Source organism: Podarcis erhardii (assembly GCF_964252035.2).
Source record: "Podarcis erhardii genome assembly, chromosome: 8".
Classification (NCBI taxonomy): Eukaryota; Metazoa; Chordata; class Lepidosauria; order Squamata; family Lacertidae; genus Podarcis; species Podarcis erhardii.
Genome location: NC_138499.1, coordinates 15,731,030 through 15,750,840, shown reverse-complemented (window position 1 = coordinate 15,750,840; position 19,811 = coordinate 15,731,030). Strand labels below are relative to the sequence as shown.

At 41.5% G+C, this 19,811-nt stretch overlaps 2 protein-coding genes and 1 long non-coding RNA gene across 3 annotated transcripts in view; 1 reads left to right on the top strand and 2 right to left on the bottom strand.

The window, feature by feature from the left end:
* LOC309349103 lies at window positions 1-2,929 on the bottom strand. The gene is made up of 3 exons (XR_014159703.1): window positions 1,406-2,929; window positions 858-1,064; window positions 1-600 (listed from the first exon to the last, which is right to left on the bottom strand). It is a non-coding gene; the product is annotated as an uncharacterized lncRNA (long non-coding RNA).
* Window positions 1-15,556, top strand: part of MTBP (MDM2 binding protein) — a 36,683-nt gene extending 21,127 nt beyond the window's left edge. The window contains exons 18-22 of the mRNA XM_081874125.1: window positions 10,040-10,306; window positions 11,991-12,240; window positions 13,278-13,391; window positions 14,687-14,752; window positions 15,189-15,556. Of these exons, the coding sequence (XP_081730251.1) occupies window positions 10,040-10,306; window positions 11,991-12,240; window positions 13,278-13,391; window positions 14,687-14,752; window positions 15,189-15,227 (736 nt within the window). The 3' untranslated portion in view covers window positions 15,228-15,556. The remainder of the gene's footprint in view (window positions 1-10,039; window positions 10,307-11,990; window positions 12,241-13,277; window positions 13,392-14,686; window positions 14,753-15,188) is intronic.
* A 482-nt stretch (window positions 15,557-16,038) lies between these two features.
* Window positions 16,039-19,811, bottom strand: part of SNTB1 (syntrophin beta 1) — a 109,969-nt gene continuing 106,196 nt past the window's right edge. Inside the window, exon 7 of the mRNA XM_081874351.1 lies at window positions 16,039-19,094. Within this exon, the coding sequence (XP_081730477.1) occupies window positions 19,002-19,094 (93 nt within the window). The 3' untranslated portion in view covers window positions 16,039-19,001. The remainder of the gene's footprint in view (window positions 19,095-19,811) is intronic.

Genomic DNA, 19,811 nt, shown 5'->3' with positions numbered 1-19,811 from the left:
ACTTTATAAGTGAGTGATGTGAACTGTTCACTCGGTCCTCTTACTCAGTGTAAATGCAATGTACACACACACACACACACTTCACATTTGGTCTTATTATGCAAGGGGAAGCATCATTTGAATTTGCTAGCATCTTGCAATAATTAATTGTCTGGAATGAAAGCGTTACGCCTTTGATTTGAATAGTTATACGTTTTTATGGTAATGGGTGCTTAAGATGTTATGACAGTAACTTTTCACTTTCAAATCAAAGCAATAAGGAAAATTGCTGACAGCTCATGAATTAAGTCTGCGGTTCTATTATGCCAGGATGGGAGGTAGACAGCGGAGGAGGCCTTGGAACAGAGAATATATGCTGTGATGCCTACATTAAAGGATATTGAGCCCAGTGATGGGCTGAGACTCCATGCACATCTTCTCTAACAGCAGCTCTGCATACTCACAGAGGCTGCAGTGTATTTATACTACATCTGGATCCTGCAATGGAAAACACAGCTGTCCTGGGCTTCTGGCGTTTTTGAATCATTCCATGCTTGGAAACGGGGCCCCTATCAGATAACAGAGGAGCAACCATCATTTTCTTTAGAAGTACAGTGGTACCTCGGGTTACATACGCTTCAGGTTACATACACTTCGGGTTACAGACTCCACTAACCCAGAAATATTACCTCAGGTTAAGAACTTTGTTTCAGGATGAGAACAGAAATCGTGCTCCGGCGGTGCGGTAGCAGTGGGAGGCCCCATTAGCTAAAGTGGTGCTTCAGGTTAAGAACAGTTTCAGGTTAAGAACGGACCTCCAGAACGAATTAAGTACTTAACCCGAGGTACCACTGCAGCAGGTTGACCATGTTCTATACACTAAAAAAAAGCTCTCTGATAGTTTTATCACAGTGGGTGTCATAGAATCTAGTGTAGTGTACCCTATTTGACATGAAGATGGCTCTAACTCAAACTGTTAAAGTATATTGAACTGGCTAGATTAACAGAGGCAATTAGAGATCACACTAGACAAGAGTTTCAAAAAGCATGGGGGAAATGCAGAGAATACTTCACAAAACAGTGCCCTAAAATATATACAGTGGTGCCCCGCAAGACGAATGCCTCGCAAGACAAAAAACCCGCTAGACGAAAGGGTTTTCCGTTTTGGAGGCGCTTCGCAAAACGAATTTCCCTATGGGCTTGCTTCGCAAGACAAAATGTCTTGCGAGTTTTTCCGACTTTTCCCCTCTCTCCCCCCCTTTTTCTAAGCCGCTAAGCCGCTTATCCGCTAAGCTGATAAGCCGCTAAACCGCTAATAGCGCTAATCCGCTAAGCCGTCAATGGGCTTGCTTCACAAGACGAAAAAGCCACTCGACGAAGAGAATCGCGGAACGGATTGTTTTCGTCTTGCGAGGCACCACTGTACCTGGACTTGTTTCAATTAATGTCTGCAGGAGACTTTGTGGATACTTAAGTTATAATTAGAAAAATCTTAATAATTATTCATAAAGGAAACAGTTTATAAGAAGTAAATAAGGAGGCCAGATACAGGATAAAGGAAGTCTTTTGTTTGTATTGTTGTATGTTATGCTCACTGTATGTTATGTTCATATTTAATGAGGGTGGATTTGTGTATTGGGGGGGGGGTTATGTTATGTTGTAAATAAAATTCCAATAAAAATTTAGAGAGGGGCGGGAGAAGAAGATGGCTCTAACTTACTAGTGGAAAATGATCTGAATTTATCAGACTGCTCACTAGGTATCCAGTATGGCACAAGAATGTCCAAAGTAGATTCCTTTCTGGGAATCCCACAGTGCCCTGAGCTTGTTTTAGTTTCCACTGTGAGAATGAAGGTAAATCTCAAGAATGCCCAATGCATAGTAGCAGCGGTGGAACATTCCAAGAACGTCTTATTAGAGCCAGGGCATTTCTGCTCCTCTTCTTGCGAAATGCCCATCTTACCCGAGAAGTCCCGAGTATGAATGGGTGAAGTTTAGTCCTTAATCCCTTTGTCCTGGAGAAGTTGGTCTGTTGCGATGATTGCCTGCCTTATTGAAGTATGAAATAGAGGAAGAATTAAGTAGAACAGGCTGCTTCAGATGGTTTAGTATCTACTTCAAAGGACTTTCCCCAAGCTTTCATGGACTAAGTTGGTGGTTGTCATTGATTGTTCAACACTTTGAAGGGTTGGGAAGCGCAACGTGCATACTGAGAAGCAGTATTAGTTTCTTACAGAAGCTCTTTTCAGTAGCTGAATACAAATGAAAGAGGCAGTTTGGGGTGAGCAACAAAACCGCATCTTCCATAATTCCAAATAGACTTCCATAGCACTGCAGCTGTGCAGAGCCCATGGCATTAGGTGGTCACTTGCCCTCCTCTATTTTATTTGCATGATGAGACCTAAACTCAAATTCAGGAGTAGTCAATCTTGGTGCCCGCCAGGATTTGTGAACTACAAATCCCAGTGGAAGCTACTGTCGACAGCAACTGGGCGTCACTGCATTGACTGTTGTTGGTCAAATGTTTTGCTTTTGGATGTTCATCCCAGGGCGCTGTATCTGTTTTCCAGAGTTTAATAGGGCTTGTAATCCTTTTGGATTACACCCAGTATACCTGAAGGAGCATCTCCTTCCTCATTGTTCAGGCCGTACACTGAGGTCCAGTGCCGAGGGCCTTCTGGTGTTTCCCTTGCTGCGAGAAGTGAATCTACAAGGAACCAGGCAGAGGGCCTTCTCGGTAGTGGCACCCGCCCTGTGGAACGCCCTCCCACCAGATGTCAAAGAGATAAACAACTATCTGACTTTTAGAAGACACCTGAAGGCAGCCCTGCTCAGGGAAGTTTTTAATGTTTGGTTTTATCGTGTTTTTAATATTTTGTTGGGAGCTGCCCAGAGTGGATGGGGAAACCCAGCCAGATGGGCGGGGTATAAATAATAAATTAGTATTATTATTAATTGGTGTCTGGGACTTGTAGCATTTTCTCTCTCTCTGTCTGCCAGTGTCTCTCTCTTTCTCTCCATTTTTTGTGTGTGTGTTTTGGAAAGTAATGTCAGCTGTTTTTCCATTACTTTATGAAATCCATTTAATTTTACTATTTAGTGTTCTTTGATGGCAGTGGTATTGGCAATTCAGCTACGAGAACCAGACGTGCAAAGTGCATTGTGGCTGGTATGGGGTGGGAGAGCCAAACACCATCTTCAGCAGATTGTGGAATGATTATTAGCACCCGAACATTTTAGTGGGGCTGTGTACAAAAAAAAAAAAGGGCAGTTTGGAATTTCTTGATTTTTTTTTTAATGTTTCTTTGGTGCTGCGCCTGATCAAAACCAATTTGCATAACCTTTTCCCATTGTCATGAATCAGACACAGCTGGATTGTGGGGGCTGGGGGGGGAGAGAAGGAGAGGAAGATGTTGCCATAAAAAGAGTGAGCAAAGTGACAGCATTACTCAGGATAAATTAATATGTCAGCTCTGTAGAATGGGCAGCAAAGCTTAACTCAGAATACAAACAAGGAAACTCAAAATACCATGAAATGGATAAGCAATAAGTTTTTTTGTCTTATCAGATAATGAGCTTGTTTCTAGTGGCAAAATTGAATACATTACTTACGTTGATTAAAAACTCTCTTTTTAGAAGAGGGAATAGACTTCGGGCTATGTATGACAATATTATCTTGGTAACAGAAAATGACTTGATTTGTCCTGACAGTCTGGTGGAAGCGCCATGTACTGGTGCTCAGATAATTATAATAGCCATGTGCCTCCATGTTGATTGAATTGTTAGGCAAGCCAATCCCGCCCATCTTATCTGCTAAAGTGGAAAGTATATGCTTTTAGGCGTAATGGCCAAATTGAACCTCCCTGTTGAGAGAACAAATGATCAGAGAATGGTTATTGCCCTTGGGTCCTATTTGTGCACTTCTTGGAGGCATCTGGTCGGTCACTTTTGAACTCTTTTGAACTCAGAACGCTGGCCACTTGTCTAAACCAGCAGGACTCTTCTAATCCATATGTGGATGTGCTCCATTGATTGATTTGTGCTCTGAGATTGATTCATCCATGCCTGTTGGCACCAAATATTTGTAGAAGGACCTTCTTTCACTCAGTATGGGACTCCACAAATAGCTGTCATCACACACATTCCATCTCCTCATCTGAATGAGTCTTTGAAACAATCCTCTGAGGGATAATACTTAATAATACTTTTGTATAGTGCATGTGAAGCATTTACGAATAGCGAGTTGTAAGCCTTGCAGCATCACTGTTAAGGCAAGTCATTGTTGTTGTCGTTTAGTCGAGTCCGACTCTTCATGATCCCATGGACCAGAGCACGCCAGGCACTCCTGTCTTCCACTGCCTCCCGCAGTTTGGTCAAACTCATGCTGGTAGCTTCAAGAACACTGTCCAACCATCTCGTCCTCTGTCGTCCCCTTCTCCTTGTGCCCTCCATCTTTCCCAACATCAGGGTCTTTTCCAGGGAGTCTTTTCTTCTCATGAGGTGGCCAAAGTATTGGAGCCTCAGCTTCAGGATCTGTCATTACTATCCCCCATTTTACAGATGGGGAGGACTGAGGCCAAGAGACAGAGGCTTGCATAAGGCCATCTGACGAGTTCATTCATGGCAGATACGGGTTCAAACTGGGGATTACCTGATAGATGGAATATCCATTCCTTCATTTTATTTGTATGCTGTACACACGCACACACACACACACACACACACACACACACACACCATGCTCAAAGCAGCTTACAACGAAGGAACCGGGGTGCATTTCAAACAAACACTACAAATATAATTTCATAATAACACAGCAAAACAACTCCATAACAGCATTGCTGGAAACATGCTGAGGAAGAGAACAGTTGTAAACCATCTGGCTTCTTTTAGGCTGGAATGCAAAACCCACTGACTAGGAAGTAAGCTCCACTGAGCCTAGTGGGACCTACTTCTGAGTAAGCATGCATAGGATATACAAATAGCATTCTTTTTTGATGCCAGCGAATTGTGGGTTGAGGTGTGTGGCACGCTGAAACTAAGGTGGAAGGCGGTTTGATCCATGAGGTCTGTTTTTGCCCCGTATCATAGCAGACTGCAGGAGGACCTTTTCAGAGGTTCACTAGCAATTCAAATAAGGAGAGACATTCTCATACCGCAACGTAAACAAGGGGTACTAAGTTATCCCTTAATTAGGAAAACACCTCCAGGCAGAAGAAGCCATTCAAAAAACTGCAGCACTGGAGCAGGAGGTGAGACCACTGCACAAGCAGGTAGGGGATCAGCAAGCCTACCTGTCTATGATAGAACTTCGGGCACGGGAAAACAACTTGAAATTGAGGTTCATTCCAGAACTTGAACATGAACAAGGGAATCTAACTGAGTATTTAACAAAAGAGTTTTCCAAGTGGTGGAACTTGGAGGAGGAAAAGGACTTTAAAATCGTGACTGCTTTTAGACTTGGAAAACTTACAAGAAAAGACAAGCCCAGAGACTGTTTGATTACTTTAAGATCCAAGGAGGAGAGGGACAAAATATTAGGACTACACTACGGAAAGTCACTGGAAATTTTGGACAAAAGAGCAGAGGTGTACAAGGATATTCCTAAACAACTTAGATCCACTTATTCTGAACTAGTGAAGTTGCTGAGGAGCAATTTAATCATCTTTAGGTGGGAATTCCCACAAGGACTGTCCTTTACGTTTAGGGGGAAGAAGGTGAAAATTAAAACAGCAGAAGACAGAGATAAATTTCTGAATACATACGGAGAGGATCTTCAGAAAGGGATTGATAGACCTCCTGGGGCCGAACCACAACTTGTACCTACACCTACACCGAAGGGGTCCCTAGACCAGGAGAAAAAGATACCACCACCAGATCAATAACAGATTTGACCAGGATGTCTCTGCAACTTCTAAGTTGGAATATAAATGGCGCCAACATCCCGGAGAAAAGAAGAAGGATATTTCATATTTTGAAAAAAGAACAATTGGACATTATTTGTTTGCAAGAAACACATGTGACTAGGCTACACAGAAAAGTGTTAATAAACAAAAGACTAGGCCAAGAATTTATTTCTTCAGATCGAGTAAAGAAAAGAGGCGTGGTGATATATGCAAAAGAGAGCCTGTCACCAAAATTCCTATTCAAGGATGAACACGGACGAATTTTGGCAATTGAGATTCAGAACCAAGGTGAAAAGTTTTTATTATTAGGAATTTATGCGCCAAATGAGGGAAAATCGGAATTTTACAAGAAGCTGCATGAGATTATGCTGGACTATCTGGACTATGATAACATCATTATGTTAGGAGATATGAATGGAGTGGTATCAACCAACATGGATAAGTCACAAAACCATAACGTGACAAAAGATGGCAGACTACCAAAGACATTTTTTGAAATGACTGACAATATGGACTTGATTGACATCTGGAGAACAAAGAATCCCCTAGAAAGACAAGGAACATTCTTTTCTGAAGCCCAACTGACATGGACAAGAATTGACCAAATTTGGACAACTAAAGGCCTGGCACCTAAAATAAAAAAGTGGAAATCTGCCCAAGAACCTGCTCCGACCATAACGCTGTCAAGATGGATATGAGACTAACTCCAACTGGCTCTTTCAGATGGAGGATGAATGACAACTTGTTTAGAGATCAGGATATTATTAAAACGGCCCAAAAAGCTTTGAAGGACTATTTTGAGATAAACCTGAATACTACAGTGGAAAAAAGAACTGTCTGGGACGCAAGCAAGGCGGTGATGAGAGGGTTTCTGATACAGCAGAATACAATTAAGAAAAAAGCACAGAATGACAAGAAAGACAAGATCTTGGAGAAAATTAAAGAAGGTGAGAAAAAGCTAAGATCGAAACCGAAATCAAAGGAGATCTTAAGAGAAATTAAACACTATCAAGTACAATATGCAAAAATGATGAACCAAGAAGTGGAATGGAAGATTAAGCTAATGAAACAAAGATCCTTTGAATCGGCAAATAAATGTGGAAAGCTGCTAGCATGGCAGCTGAAAAAGAGACAAAAGCTGAACACAGTAACAAATTTGGAAATTGAGGGAAGAAATATTCAGAACCCGGTGGAAATTAGAAAGTGCTTCCAGAGATTCTTCAAACAACTTTACACACAAGGGCCGCAAAATGAATCAGAGATAGATTCAGTTTTTACAGAAGTATGGTTTACCAAAGTTGTCTCTTAACAACAGAACAATCCTGAATTATAAAATAACACAATTAGAAATTGAGGAGGCCATTCAGAACATGCAATTGGGCAAGTCTCCAGGGCCAGATGGGCTTACCTCCAAATATTATAAGACATTGAAAGACTATTTGATGCATCCACTAATGGAGGTTTGCAATGAAATTATGGAAGGGAAGAAGGCACCGGAGTCGTGGAAAGAAGCTTTCATCACATTGATACCCAAATCGGAATCTGAAAAGACGCAACTTACAAACTACCGCCCCATCTCCCTTTTAAATGTGGATTACAAAATATTTGCAGACATTCTAGCAAGAAGATTTAAAAAAGTTCTTAATGAAGTAATTCATAAGGACCAAGCAGGCTTCCTCCCAGGTAGACATTTGTTTGCTAACACAAGGAACATTATTGATATTTTGGAACTTTTGCAAACAAATATAAATACAAAAGCTGTGTTAATTTTCATAGATGTGGAGAAAGCCTTTGACAACATTTCTTGGAAATTTATGAAGAAAAATTTAGAAGGAATGGGAGTGGGGCGGGGACTTTACAATGGGATAGAGGCAATTTATTCAGAGCAAAAAGCAAAATTGATAGTTAATAATGTGGTGACAGAAGAGTTCAGAATTGAGAAAGGAACAAGACAAGGTTGCCCTATATCCCCTTTGTTATTTATATTGGTCCTGGAAGTGCTCTTGAATATGATTAGAGGAGACCGGTTGGTAGAAGGTATTCAGGTCGGAGCGAAACAATACAAACTGAAAGCATTTGCAGATGACCTAGTTTTGACCCTACAGGAGCCAGAGCCTAGCACTAAAAGGGTACTGAAACTGATTCAGGAATTTGGTCGAGTGGCAGGATTTAAACTTAATAAACAAAAAACTAAGGTTTTAGGGAAAAATTTGACTTCTTTAGAGTCAGAAAGGTTTCAAAAAGAGACAGAATTAAATGTGGTTAAAAAAGTAAAATATCTAGGGGTAAATATAACAGCGAAGAACAGAAATTTATTTAAAGATAATTATGAAAAATGTTGGTCTGAAATTAAAAAAGACCTAGATGTCTGGTCAAGATTGAAACTTTCCTTGTCAGGACGTATTGCTGCTGTTAAAATGAATGTATTGCCAAAGATGTTGTTTTTATTTCAAACTTTGCAAATAGTGGACAAAATGGAGTGTTTTGGGAGGTGGCAACGAGATATTTCTAAATTTGTCTGGCAGGGCAAAAAGCCCAGAATCAAGTTTAAGATACTAACTGATGCTAAAGAAAGAGGGGGCTTTGCCCTGCCAGACTTAAAGTTGTATTATGAATCAGCAGCCTTTTGCTGGTTGAAAGATTGGCTACTTCTTGAAAACACTGATGTTTTAGATTTGGAAGGATTTAATAATGCGTTTGGTTGGCACGCGTATCTGTGGTATGACAAGGTTAAAATACATAAGGCTTTCAAGAACCATGTTGTCAGAAAAGCAGTGTTCAATGTCTGGTCAAAATATAAAGACTTATTGGAAAATAAGACCCCAAGGTGCCTATCACCAATGGAGGCTAAGGCCCCGAAAAGACTCAATATGGAGGCCAAATGGCCGAAATATTGGGAAATAATAGAAAAAGATGGAGATAATTGGAGGTTGCAGAGTATGGAGAAAATAAAAGATAAAGTGCGAGATTGGTTACATTATGCTCAGATTAAAGAAGTCTTTAAGTTGGACAAAAAGATAGGATTTCAGGTGGAAAAATCAAAGTTAGAAACAGAACTGTTAGAACCCAGCTCTAAGATACTTTCAAGAATGTATAACTTGCTGCTAAAATGGAATACACAAGATGAAACGGTCAAATCAGCTATGATAAAATGGGCACAGGACATAGGGTACAACATCATGTTTGCTGACTGGGAAAAGTTATGGACCACCGGTATGAAATTTACGGCATGTAATACATTATGAAAACATTATGAAAATGATATACAGGTGGTACATGACCCCAGTCAAGCTTGCAAAGATATATCATTTGCCTGATAATAAATGTTGGAAGTGTAAAGAGGCTGAAGGAACATTCTTTCACCTCTGGTGGACGTGCCCTAGAGTGAAGGCTTTCTGGGAAATGATATATAACGAGCTGAAAAAGGTATTTAAGTATACCTTTCTTAAGAAACCAGAGGCCTTCCTCCTCGGCATTGTCGGCCAGAGTGTGCAAAAGAAGGACCGAACCTTTTTTATGTATGCTATAACAGCAGCAAGGATACTTATTGCTAAAGGCTGGAAAACTCAAGACTTGCCCACACTGGAAGAATGGCAGATGCAACTGATGGACTATATGGAACTGGATGAGATGACTGGCAGAATCCGAGACCAGGGAGAAGAATTGGAGGAGAACTGGAAGAAGTTTAAAGACTATCTGCAAAAGCATTGTAAACTGTATGAATGTTAAGAAAAATGTAAGATCTGTAACATCAAGGCTCTAACAAATTAATAACCTTTATGTATAAAAGTCAATGTAATTGAAAAATAAGATAAATTGTGGATAAATGGTATCCTATAATTAACCTTTGACAAAAGAAATCTAAAAGATTAAATTTGAGATTTGAATATTGGGAAATTTTAATTAGATAAACTAAATTAAGTTAATAATTTGCTGGTAAAACTTATGAGTCTAGAGAGTAGGAACAAGAGGCGTGAGGAAGTCCAAGGATGTTTATGAAATGATGATATCTGAAATTGATATGTTTTTATATATATTTATTGTCAAACAAAATTTAATAAATATTATTTAAAAAAAAAAAATTAGGAAAACACCTCCGTTCTTCTGCAGTGCTCCTCTCACGGCTTCTGAAGCTGTTTCATGTTTCGCTTTAGATACTGCCTGGACAACAGGAGAGCTTTGGAGAGAGACGTGGCATTTGCTGAACTTCAGACTCGTCTTATCCGTTACGAAACGCAGACCACCTGCACAAAGGAGTCCTGTCCCGTGCCCTGTGCGTTGAGCCCTCTGCCATCTCCTGCGGTTTTGTCAGAGCCCGGGAGTGTCCCCGATGGGGAATCTTTGCAGAGGGAGCTGCAAGCAGAGGCATCCAGGTTAAAACGCAGATCAAAGGACCTGGACGGCTTTCATTCCAACAAGAGGTAATATAATAATAATAATAATAATAATAATAATAATAATAATAATAATAATTTTTTTTTTAAAAAATATTTTTATCACGCCCTCCCCAGCCGAAGCCGGGCTCAGGGCGGCTAACAACAATAAAATAGTACAAAAGTACAGCATAAACAACACTCTAAAATCATTCATTATAAAATTAATTACCGTAATTTTTGCTCTATAACATGCACGTAGTTTTTAGAGGAGGAAAATCTGTAGGCATGCCACCCGTAGGCATTTCCTCCATAACACGCACAGACATTTCCCCTTACTTTCTAGGAGGAAAAAAGTGAGTGTTATGGTGCAAAAAATACGGTAATTCAAGCCACTGGCAACCATTGGGCCAGAGCTCCGCGAAGATTGCCGAGGGAGGGAGTCAGGCTGTGCCCTGGCCAAAGGCCTGGTGGAACAGCTCTGTCTTGCAGGCCCTGCGGAAAGATTTCAACTCCCGCAGGGCCCTGGTCTCTTGTGACAGAGTGTTCCACCAGATCGGAGCCACAGCTGAAAAAGCCCTGGCTCTAGTTGAGGCCAGCCTAACTTCTCTGTGGCCTGGGACCTTCAAGATGTCTTTATTTGAAGACCGTAAGTTTCTCTGTGGGGCATACCAGGAGAGGCGGTCCCGTAGCTACGAGGGTCCTAGGCCGTATAGGGCTTTAAAGGTTAAAACCAGCACCTTTAACCTGATCCTGTACTCCACCGGGAGCCAGTGCAGCTGGTATAGCACCAGGTGAATGTGATCTCGCAGCGAAGACCCCGTAAGGAGTCACACTGCATCATTCTGCACCCGCTGGAGTTTCTGGGTCAGTCTCAAGGGCAGCCCCACGTAGAGCGAGTTACAATAATCCAGTCTGGAGGTGACCGTCGCGTGGATCACAGTGGCTAGGTCAGGGCGAGAGAGGTAAGGAGCCGACTGCTTAGCTTGGCGGAGATGGAAAAATGCCGCCTTCGTTATAGCTGCAATCTGCGCCTCCATGGAAAGGGAGGTGTCGAAGATTACACCCAAACTCTTAACGGACGGTGCTGGCACTAATTGCGCCCCCGCAAGAGATGGGAGTTGCCCCCCCCCAATCCCATATCCCAATATGCAGCGGTGTAGCTAGCTGCTCAGGCATTCGGCTCGGGCGTGCTGCAGGCGCCGCCCCCCCCAAGTGGTAGGTGGCCGCCCAGTGCGCCCCCAACCCCAGCTATGCTAGTGGTGATATGCTACACTTTTTTTTAAAAAGTGAGATATTTTGAGTATGTGTAAATTGAGCTCTCTTTTCATTCCGAAGAGATTTCTGTGGCATAATGTTCAGATAATCTTAATCCTCTTTTGCTAATTCCTCCCTCCCTGCCTTATTTTTCCTGTGCGATAACCTTTCGTTAGCTTTGAATATGTTGAAACAGGACCCGAAGGCATTTTTGCTTGAGCTCCATAGGGCTGCGTGATGGAAGACGCTGAGTGAGGGTCACGCCCCACCAAACTGGTTCTGTTTAGATAACTCACTGCCAGATTGGATGAAAGATCAGATGCAGAAATGTGTTATGTTTTCTCTCCTGTTTCAGATGGATAATTTTTAAATGCTGGCGTCTGACACGATTTGAGGTGTTTTAATGACAAATCGAGCCGCGCACAGAACAGAATAATCTTAACATCTGTTTTGTTCCCTCAACTCTTCTTTCTAGGTTGCGGAAATCTGAAAGCACAGATTCTCTCTTGTCCCAGACAAGCGGAAGCAGCGGGAGTCGCCATTCAGGAGTTGTCACAAGGCAATGCCAGGAGATTTCAGTCTCTCTGCCTTCAGTAGCTGTGAAACAGTCTCACAGTCGGATGCATAAAGTCGCCCTAAAGAGCAGCTCAGCAAGCCAGAGGTGTGGGGGAAAGCCAGAAACATTGAAGCCCACAAGGGAATCGAGATCTCAGAAGCATACACGGGTAAATAACTTTTTCCGGATAGCTAAAAATGAAGTTCTGTCTTTGCTTTTGCTGTCCCTAGATTGAATAAGGCAGGGCGAAGATTAGACCCATAAATACAACAAATTACTTGCCATCCTCTTTAGCCAGACTTTTGAGTCTCTTCTTCAAATTCCCATGCTGCTCCTGTTGCCAAGAAACTCAGTTCCACTCGTACTCTGCACATGCCCCAAGGATATGTGTATTTTAGTTTTGTTCTGAGCGGTGAGCAATAGCACCGCATTATAAATAGTTCGTATTACAGAGTTAGGGCACAGTTTCTTAAGCTCTGGGAAATGCTTGTTTATGCACTTAGGCAGCAGAAGACAATATCCATTTTATCCCTAGATGGAGAATAGTTTCAGTACAGGGAACTGTCAGCTTAAGTAATTAGTCAAAGGGGGGGAGGAGACATTAAAGGAGGATAAAACAACAACAACTAAATAAAAATCCAAACAAGGATGTTGTGTGTGTATGTGATAGGTTTTTTATTTTTTTAATGCCTAGTAGCTAGTGTTTCATCTTCAAAGGACAATATGAATATTTTATTCATATTCCTGTGAGGTAGGTAAACAAGCGATCTGTTTGCTTGTTCAAATAAAAAAAGAATCGGAACAAGTTTTGTTACTTGCTCTAGCATGAGGGGGTCACGTCATAATTACATCTTTCACTGAGACGCCTATCATGTTTTAGTCTGGCACCTAAGCCTGCAAAGATACGATTGCAGCAAAATGTGTGTAGGTGTCCACATGCAGCGTGGAGTTTATATTCATCAGGCAGCTTTGATCTTTGCAGCTTCCTTTTGAGCGGATCGTCAGCCTAAATTTTGCTTAGATGTGTTACCTGTGAAAATGCTGCAGGCAGTGTCTATATAGCAGGGCTGAGCTGAGAAATGCTGGTGCCCAGGCCCCTTCGTTAGTAGCACGGTTTTGCTCCGATAAAAAATGTGCATTTGAAAGTGGGGCGTGTGGGGCATTGGGCCTCAGAAGTGCAATACATTGCCAATGCTTCTCTTCAAGATGCTGAAGGAGGTGGTGGCGAAAACCCTCAAGGAGCACGGCATTGTTGAAGATCACAAATGCTTTGCGGCGTGCAGCCAGCGTCTGTTTGAGATATCCAAGTATTATCTAAAGGTACTTTTCTCCAGCTTCCGCATGCGCAGAACAGTGCGTGATTGTGTTATGGTTTGATATGTTGACAAGGAAGGGTGGCCTGTGTGATTTACCATACTTTTCCATGTATAAGAAATTTGGGAACTCAAATTTTAAAAATGGAGGGAGATGGCACAGAGTTGTTGAGGTTTTTTTTGGGGGGGGGGAGCTGAAAATCGCTCACCCGCACGCATCCAATAATCTGCCTCTCATCTGTCCCCTCGCCAGCAGAAACTGCCAATCGCCCGCCCAGTCGCCACAACGTCAGCCTATCAACACCAGCCATTGACGCAGCAACCAATAACACGCCCAATAGCCGCTGACAGCCTCAGCAGCAGCAACCAATCAAACGTCCACCCTATGCACTATCCATGTATAAGATGACCCCCACTTTTTAGCATTATTTTTAAAGAAAAGTACCAAATCTTATACACAGAAAAGTATGGTATTCTGCCTTCAAAGTGGCCTTCTTTTACTGACTTAGAATCATAGATTTGTAGAGTTGGAAGGGACCCTGAGATTAAGAGAATTATGCACTTCTGATAGGGATGAGCCAAAGTGCCTTGTTCGGTGTCCTTTTTCATTCTATTAAAGTGGCGGTTTCTGGGCACTTGCTACAATCAAATTCACATTGCTTGAATACTATCCTCTCTGCCATTTTCCTCCACCTTAACAGTCCTCAGCCCTGCTCTGCCCCATTTGCCCATGCTACCGTTTCATTGCATGGGTGACACTTGTGATTTTGATTAAGCATCGCAACACCGCACCTGGCACAATGATTTCAGGAATGCTCACACACGAAATCTGGGGCTTGAAATAGCAAATTGGGTTCAATAGCAATGTGGACAAATGAGAGGAGTGCAAAGATAAGATGTAAAAATGTGCTAAGAAGACTCAGTAGCCAGGGGAGTAAAAAGAAATAAAAACACTGGGCATTGCGGGTTTAAAATTTTAATTTTACTAGTTTGTTTGGCTGTGGAATATCAAAATTTGGAAAGGTACAGTACAGCTTTTACTACCATTTGTTGCCATTTCCAGTGAGATAGCTGTGTTAGTCTCTATGCGATAAAAGAACTTAAAAAGTAACTCATTTATTATGGCATAAGCTTTTATGAACTACAGGCCAACTGTCATCCATTAAAGTTTATGCATTTTGGTGTTACTGTAGTGCTTTGTTTTCCAGAATATTAATACATCTATTCCTTCTTGCTAACCTTAAATCTAACACTGCGATCCATTAAGTTTTCCGCTTGTAATGCAATATGGTTCTTATTTAGGATCTGAAAACATCGAGGGGACTATTTGATGAAATGAAGAAAGCTGCAACCAGCAATGTTAAACAGGTGAGATTCTCTTACCTGTGCATGTGTCCAGATTATGTTTTCTGTACTGGAGGAATATTACAAATACTACTTAGGCTTGGCTTGGGTTATCAAAGTGGGTTCTCAGGGTTATCTAGATTGAATTGCCTCAAATAGTGGCTTCATTGGGCTGCTGGATGAGTCTGTAAGATGACCAAATTGTCCCCTTAGTATTAATTTGTGGAATGTGACCTGTAAAATGGTTTGTTTGCCCAGCAGAATATCTGCCTTTGTTTTGCGAATTCAGAGTTTGGTAAGAGTTGTTGGCTATCATTTTGTTTGAAGATCCTTGAATTATAAAGAACTGCCCCAGTATTAATTAGATTCAACATTTCTGTATTGCATCATTTTACACCTCTTAAGCTTTGTTTCATGTTCATTTTTAATTCTAAGTGCATTTCTTGGGATGTGTTTACAGGTCATTGAATGGGTTTTAGACAAGAGCAAGGAGAAATGACATGTGCTAAAACCATTGCTATTCCAGGATGGCAATTTTGAGCAAGCACAGCACATTAAATGGACAGCGTGGGAGTGCCTTGTTACGTTGTGGAAGTCCCTAAAACCAGTGATTCCTGCAGTGTAATACCCTCAAAGATCTCTGACATTTAAAAAATGGCTTTGAATTGAGCCTTATGTGTATATATCTGTGTATGTGTATATATATATACACACACAATTATTATTTCAAACTGTATAAATAACACAATCAAATCGTCTATGCTTTTTTTTTAAATATGCGGTTTGTACAGCTTTTTTATTTAGAAAATAAAAGCTAGGTTTCTAAGTAGTTGACAGCGTTATCTTCTTTTCCTGTTTGCCTGATTTACCAGGCGCATAACTCTGTCAGTACCTTCCTTGTGGTTAACCAACTAGCCATAAAAGTTTTACAAGATAGACAAAACCCTCTTGCGCTTGATAACAAATTAAGTGTCAAGAACAGTGGCTTTTGTTGAAAAACCCTGAACCAAAAGGCCACCAGGAGGAATATTCTTCCTCTAGACCTGACCGCTGACCCCCATAGATGAACCAAGATGAACCAGAATGTCTCAGTCAAAGCAAAAATGTGCACAGTAAGTTTCAACCAGTTTCAGAAGATTCAAGGGAGATAATTGTAAAAGGAGACTTAGCTAGAATAATTGCTGCTATCAAGCCAAAACTCAGTTGTAGAAATTCCACTGGGGTTAATCAAGCCAGCGTCACTGAATGTAACTATAATGCTTTCTCAGAGCATTCTGTTCTTCCCATATAAAATATAACCCCACAAAAACTCCAGTAAATGAATTTTTTATTAAATATAGTATTTTTTCCTCTAAAATATAAATATTTTAAACTAAATTCTTACAAATCTTGAGTAGCACCGTATAATTTGTTCTATCAACTCCAACCAAATATGAGTCGATCCAAAATCTGTATTTAATTTGTCTATAAATATATAACATTTTTTTCTCTTTGCAGATTATTCGCTTATTCTTTATATTGTAATCTGAGCACCGTAAATTACATGACATACTGTGTTGTTTATTAATTGATAACTAATAGATAAATTCTGATTATTTACAATGAAGGTATATCTTTAACATTCCAGTGATTTTTTTAAAAAGTGTTTAAGGACAGTATAATTTACACATGCATTTACTTTCCCTACAATACACAGTAATTCTGGGTTATTTTCTGTCATTCAAATCCATAAACACTCTCCCTTTGCAATTTCAGTTGTATTGAACGAAGGACTTGTATTTTGTGTGACGTTGGCAAGTGCATGGATTGATGGCTCTCCATCTGTATATTTGCATGTTCCTTTATTTTTCATAAAAAGAAAAAAATCCAGCCCAGCCTCACATATCCCTCTATCATCCTTCAACTGACATGGACACCCTTATTCCACTTACGGAGATCTCTTACCTGCAAAGGTGTTCCTATGCTTTAAATGCAGGAACGAGACCTACCCCTGCATGCATTCCACTCCTAAGTCCATTCAAGTGAAACATGGAAGCCCATAGAGTCTTCTGTGCGCACATGGGGCTCTAAATCAGAGAAATACTACATTGACAGAAAGGGGTTCTTCTTTATGGAAGACCGCTATTATCATATCCCTCTCTTCTCAAGGGCTTCAGTACTTTCCCTCCCCTGCCTGCACCATGCCTGCATTTACCATCAATAACAATTACACCAGTATCAGGCATAGCTGTTATTAATACTAAGCAAATACTCTATAACCAGGGTTTTATTATTAGCTTCAAACCCTGGTTAGGAAACTCTGGCTTAATGCTCAGTTCTGGATGAAGTTAAGTGCATGATGTGCTTAGCAACATTTGTTCCGTTAGCCATGGTTAAGATCTGCACCGTAATACGGATCCCGTTCAGTATCTTCTGTATATAAAACAATGTATTTCCCCCCATGTACAAAAATAACTCTAAAAAGAGATTTTGTTGCCGTGTCCCACTTCCAGGGAACACAATTAAAATGAAACACAACTGAGCTCCCTTTTGTCTGTCAGAGGGAATCAACATCGAAAAAATGAGCAGTGTTCCAGGAAGCATGAATAATAAGGATAATTGTTATACTGAAAGCCACCAGCTCAGGGTCTCCTGATCACATTTTCTGCCTCTTTGTGTGTGTGTGTACAAGATAGGGTTTTAGTGTTGATGCATTTGGAAGACTGCATTCAAGCAGGATTCTTTGTGGGTTGTATCCAACCAAGTCATACTCAGAGGAGACCCATTGACATCAATGGACAAGTTAGTCATGACTGAATTAAGTCCACCCACTTCCCTGGGTCTACTCCAGCCCAATAAAACGGTACTTTGCCATGGCGATTGGCTGCTCCCGAGTGCTGCTGGTGTTCTTACACCGCAGCTGTTCGGATCTATACTTGGGTCAAGAAGCCAGCAAATGGGAGTGAAATGGCATAATATAGGGTTGCCAAAGCTTGTTGCTGGGAAGGAAGGAATTAAAGAACCTTTCCCTTGTGCCTTGGCTCATGGGAAGACTATCAGCAGAAAGCATCACCACTGAAGGACCTTTAGCCGAAGCTCAAAATGAGCCTCCCCATCTGAAAATTCTTCCAGAAGGATCTTCGCTGCTTTAGAGTAAAAGATTTGAAATGCATAACATAATTTCATGTAGACTGTTTCTCTCACCCCAAGTTATTACTGAGCAACACCATTTTACGAAAGTTAGCTTGGATTTCTTAATTGAACGGGCACAGCAGCTTCTACAGCTGAATGTTACATGTGGCCATTGTAACCCTTAAGCTACAGTACTTAAGGACAATTCTGAGGTTTCCTCCTGCTCTGGCCTGGCTTGGCAACGCTGCCTCAGTCTGACCTCTCCACCTGGGAATAGTGCCCTTTTGTGCAATGGTCACAGAGAACTAGATTTCCAAACCATTTCCACCTTTGTCTGGACAAGCAAACTACTCTGGCTGGTGCATTAATGGCAGGAAGGTGGAGTTTTCTGAAAACGGAAAGATGGCTCGGCGGATACAAAGTCCACAGGTGCACAAGATCTTGACAACTTTTCACCAGATCTTCTGTCTATCTGCCTAGCCCTTATTTTCACTCATCAGTTGTTTTCAAACTGCATACTCTCAGAACCCCAGCCCAAATCTGTGTTCAACTGTCTCTCCTCACCCATAATGGACTGCAGATTTCTGGGATGTTCTGGGACACACTTTTATCAGTCCACAAAGACTGCCAGCCCCATCTGTGGGCAGTAGTTGTCATGCTACATAAACAGAGAGGGGCACCCTAAAGTTGATTGTTGCTCCACTGTGGCTGGGCGATGCCAGGGAAAATGGTGGACTTCAGGGGAGCTGTTCTCACATTGCTGATTTTCTAACTGAGGCATCCCCCAGTTTCTCAGAGCCCAGCTTGAAAACCACTGCTCTCTTAGCACTGCTGCAGGCACAGTTAGGTATACTGGAAATGCCACACTGTAGTATTAAGCTATTTACTCCTTCAATTTATTTATTTATTTCCTTTATTTACAAGCCATCAGTTTTGTTTCCCCCTGCAGTGTGTTAGTCGAAGCAAATGTCCTGCTCTCGAGCATCTCGGCAACTCTTCCTCCTTTCTGTGCTCTGTTTTTGTAGCTGGTCCAAATGTTGGGCATTGCTCCTGTGCAGAATATTATATATATATATATCCCTAGCAGCTTCTGCTGTTGCCGAGATGTCCCTTGCCATTTAGATTGTGCAGGCAGCTCCTCCGTTCTTCCTTCAGACTGTGCTTATGCTACCAACCCAAGTCTTGTAATCTTGGCCGAAAGGAATGAATGAATGATGAACACAATTGGCTTTGGACAAGAGTGAAGGTCCAGTTGCTGAAATCAGAAGAGAGAAGAAGTATGACTCAATAAAGGATGTACACAGAAGGAAATCTGGGTTGCACCCGAAGGTGCCTTGCTAACAAAACGAATGGTTCCGTAAGCAGAAATGGGATCTTTCGATGCAACCCACAATTTTATTTTTGATCGTATGGGGGGGGGGGAGTTCTCAGTATCCTTACAGTAAGCTCAAAACTAGAATGAAAGCATCACTTTGAAGGTGACTTATGCAGCAGGCTAAATCAGACAGGTGGTCCATAGGGCTGTAAAAAAGCAATTCTGCAAAGCAACGGCTGGAGATGTCAAATGTAGCTCTTCTCTCTCCCGACTATGCAGCTGATCCTAGTTTTTGCTGATCTTTTGGTAGTTGGAGCAAAGTGGTGGGGGAGAAGCTAACCTTAGGTGCACCTCCAGTAGCCGGTTTCAAAGTAAAGCAATAGGACACTCTGAGCGGCTGCCAATCAAATGTTAAAAACAGTACAGCATTAAATATTTAAAACTTCCCTATTTCCTTCACATCTGAAGGGAGGGTGTTCCACAGGGTGGGCGCCACTATCGAGAAGGCCCTCTCTCTGGTTCCCTGTTGCCCAGGATCAGAAACTTCCTCTTTAAGAAAACCTGTAGTGTACACATAGCCTTGCATATTTACCTTCAGGCCTGCAAGGAACTGTCTCCCGATTACTAGGAATTGTGACATGACACCTGCTTTTTCAA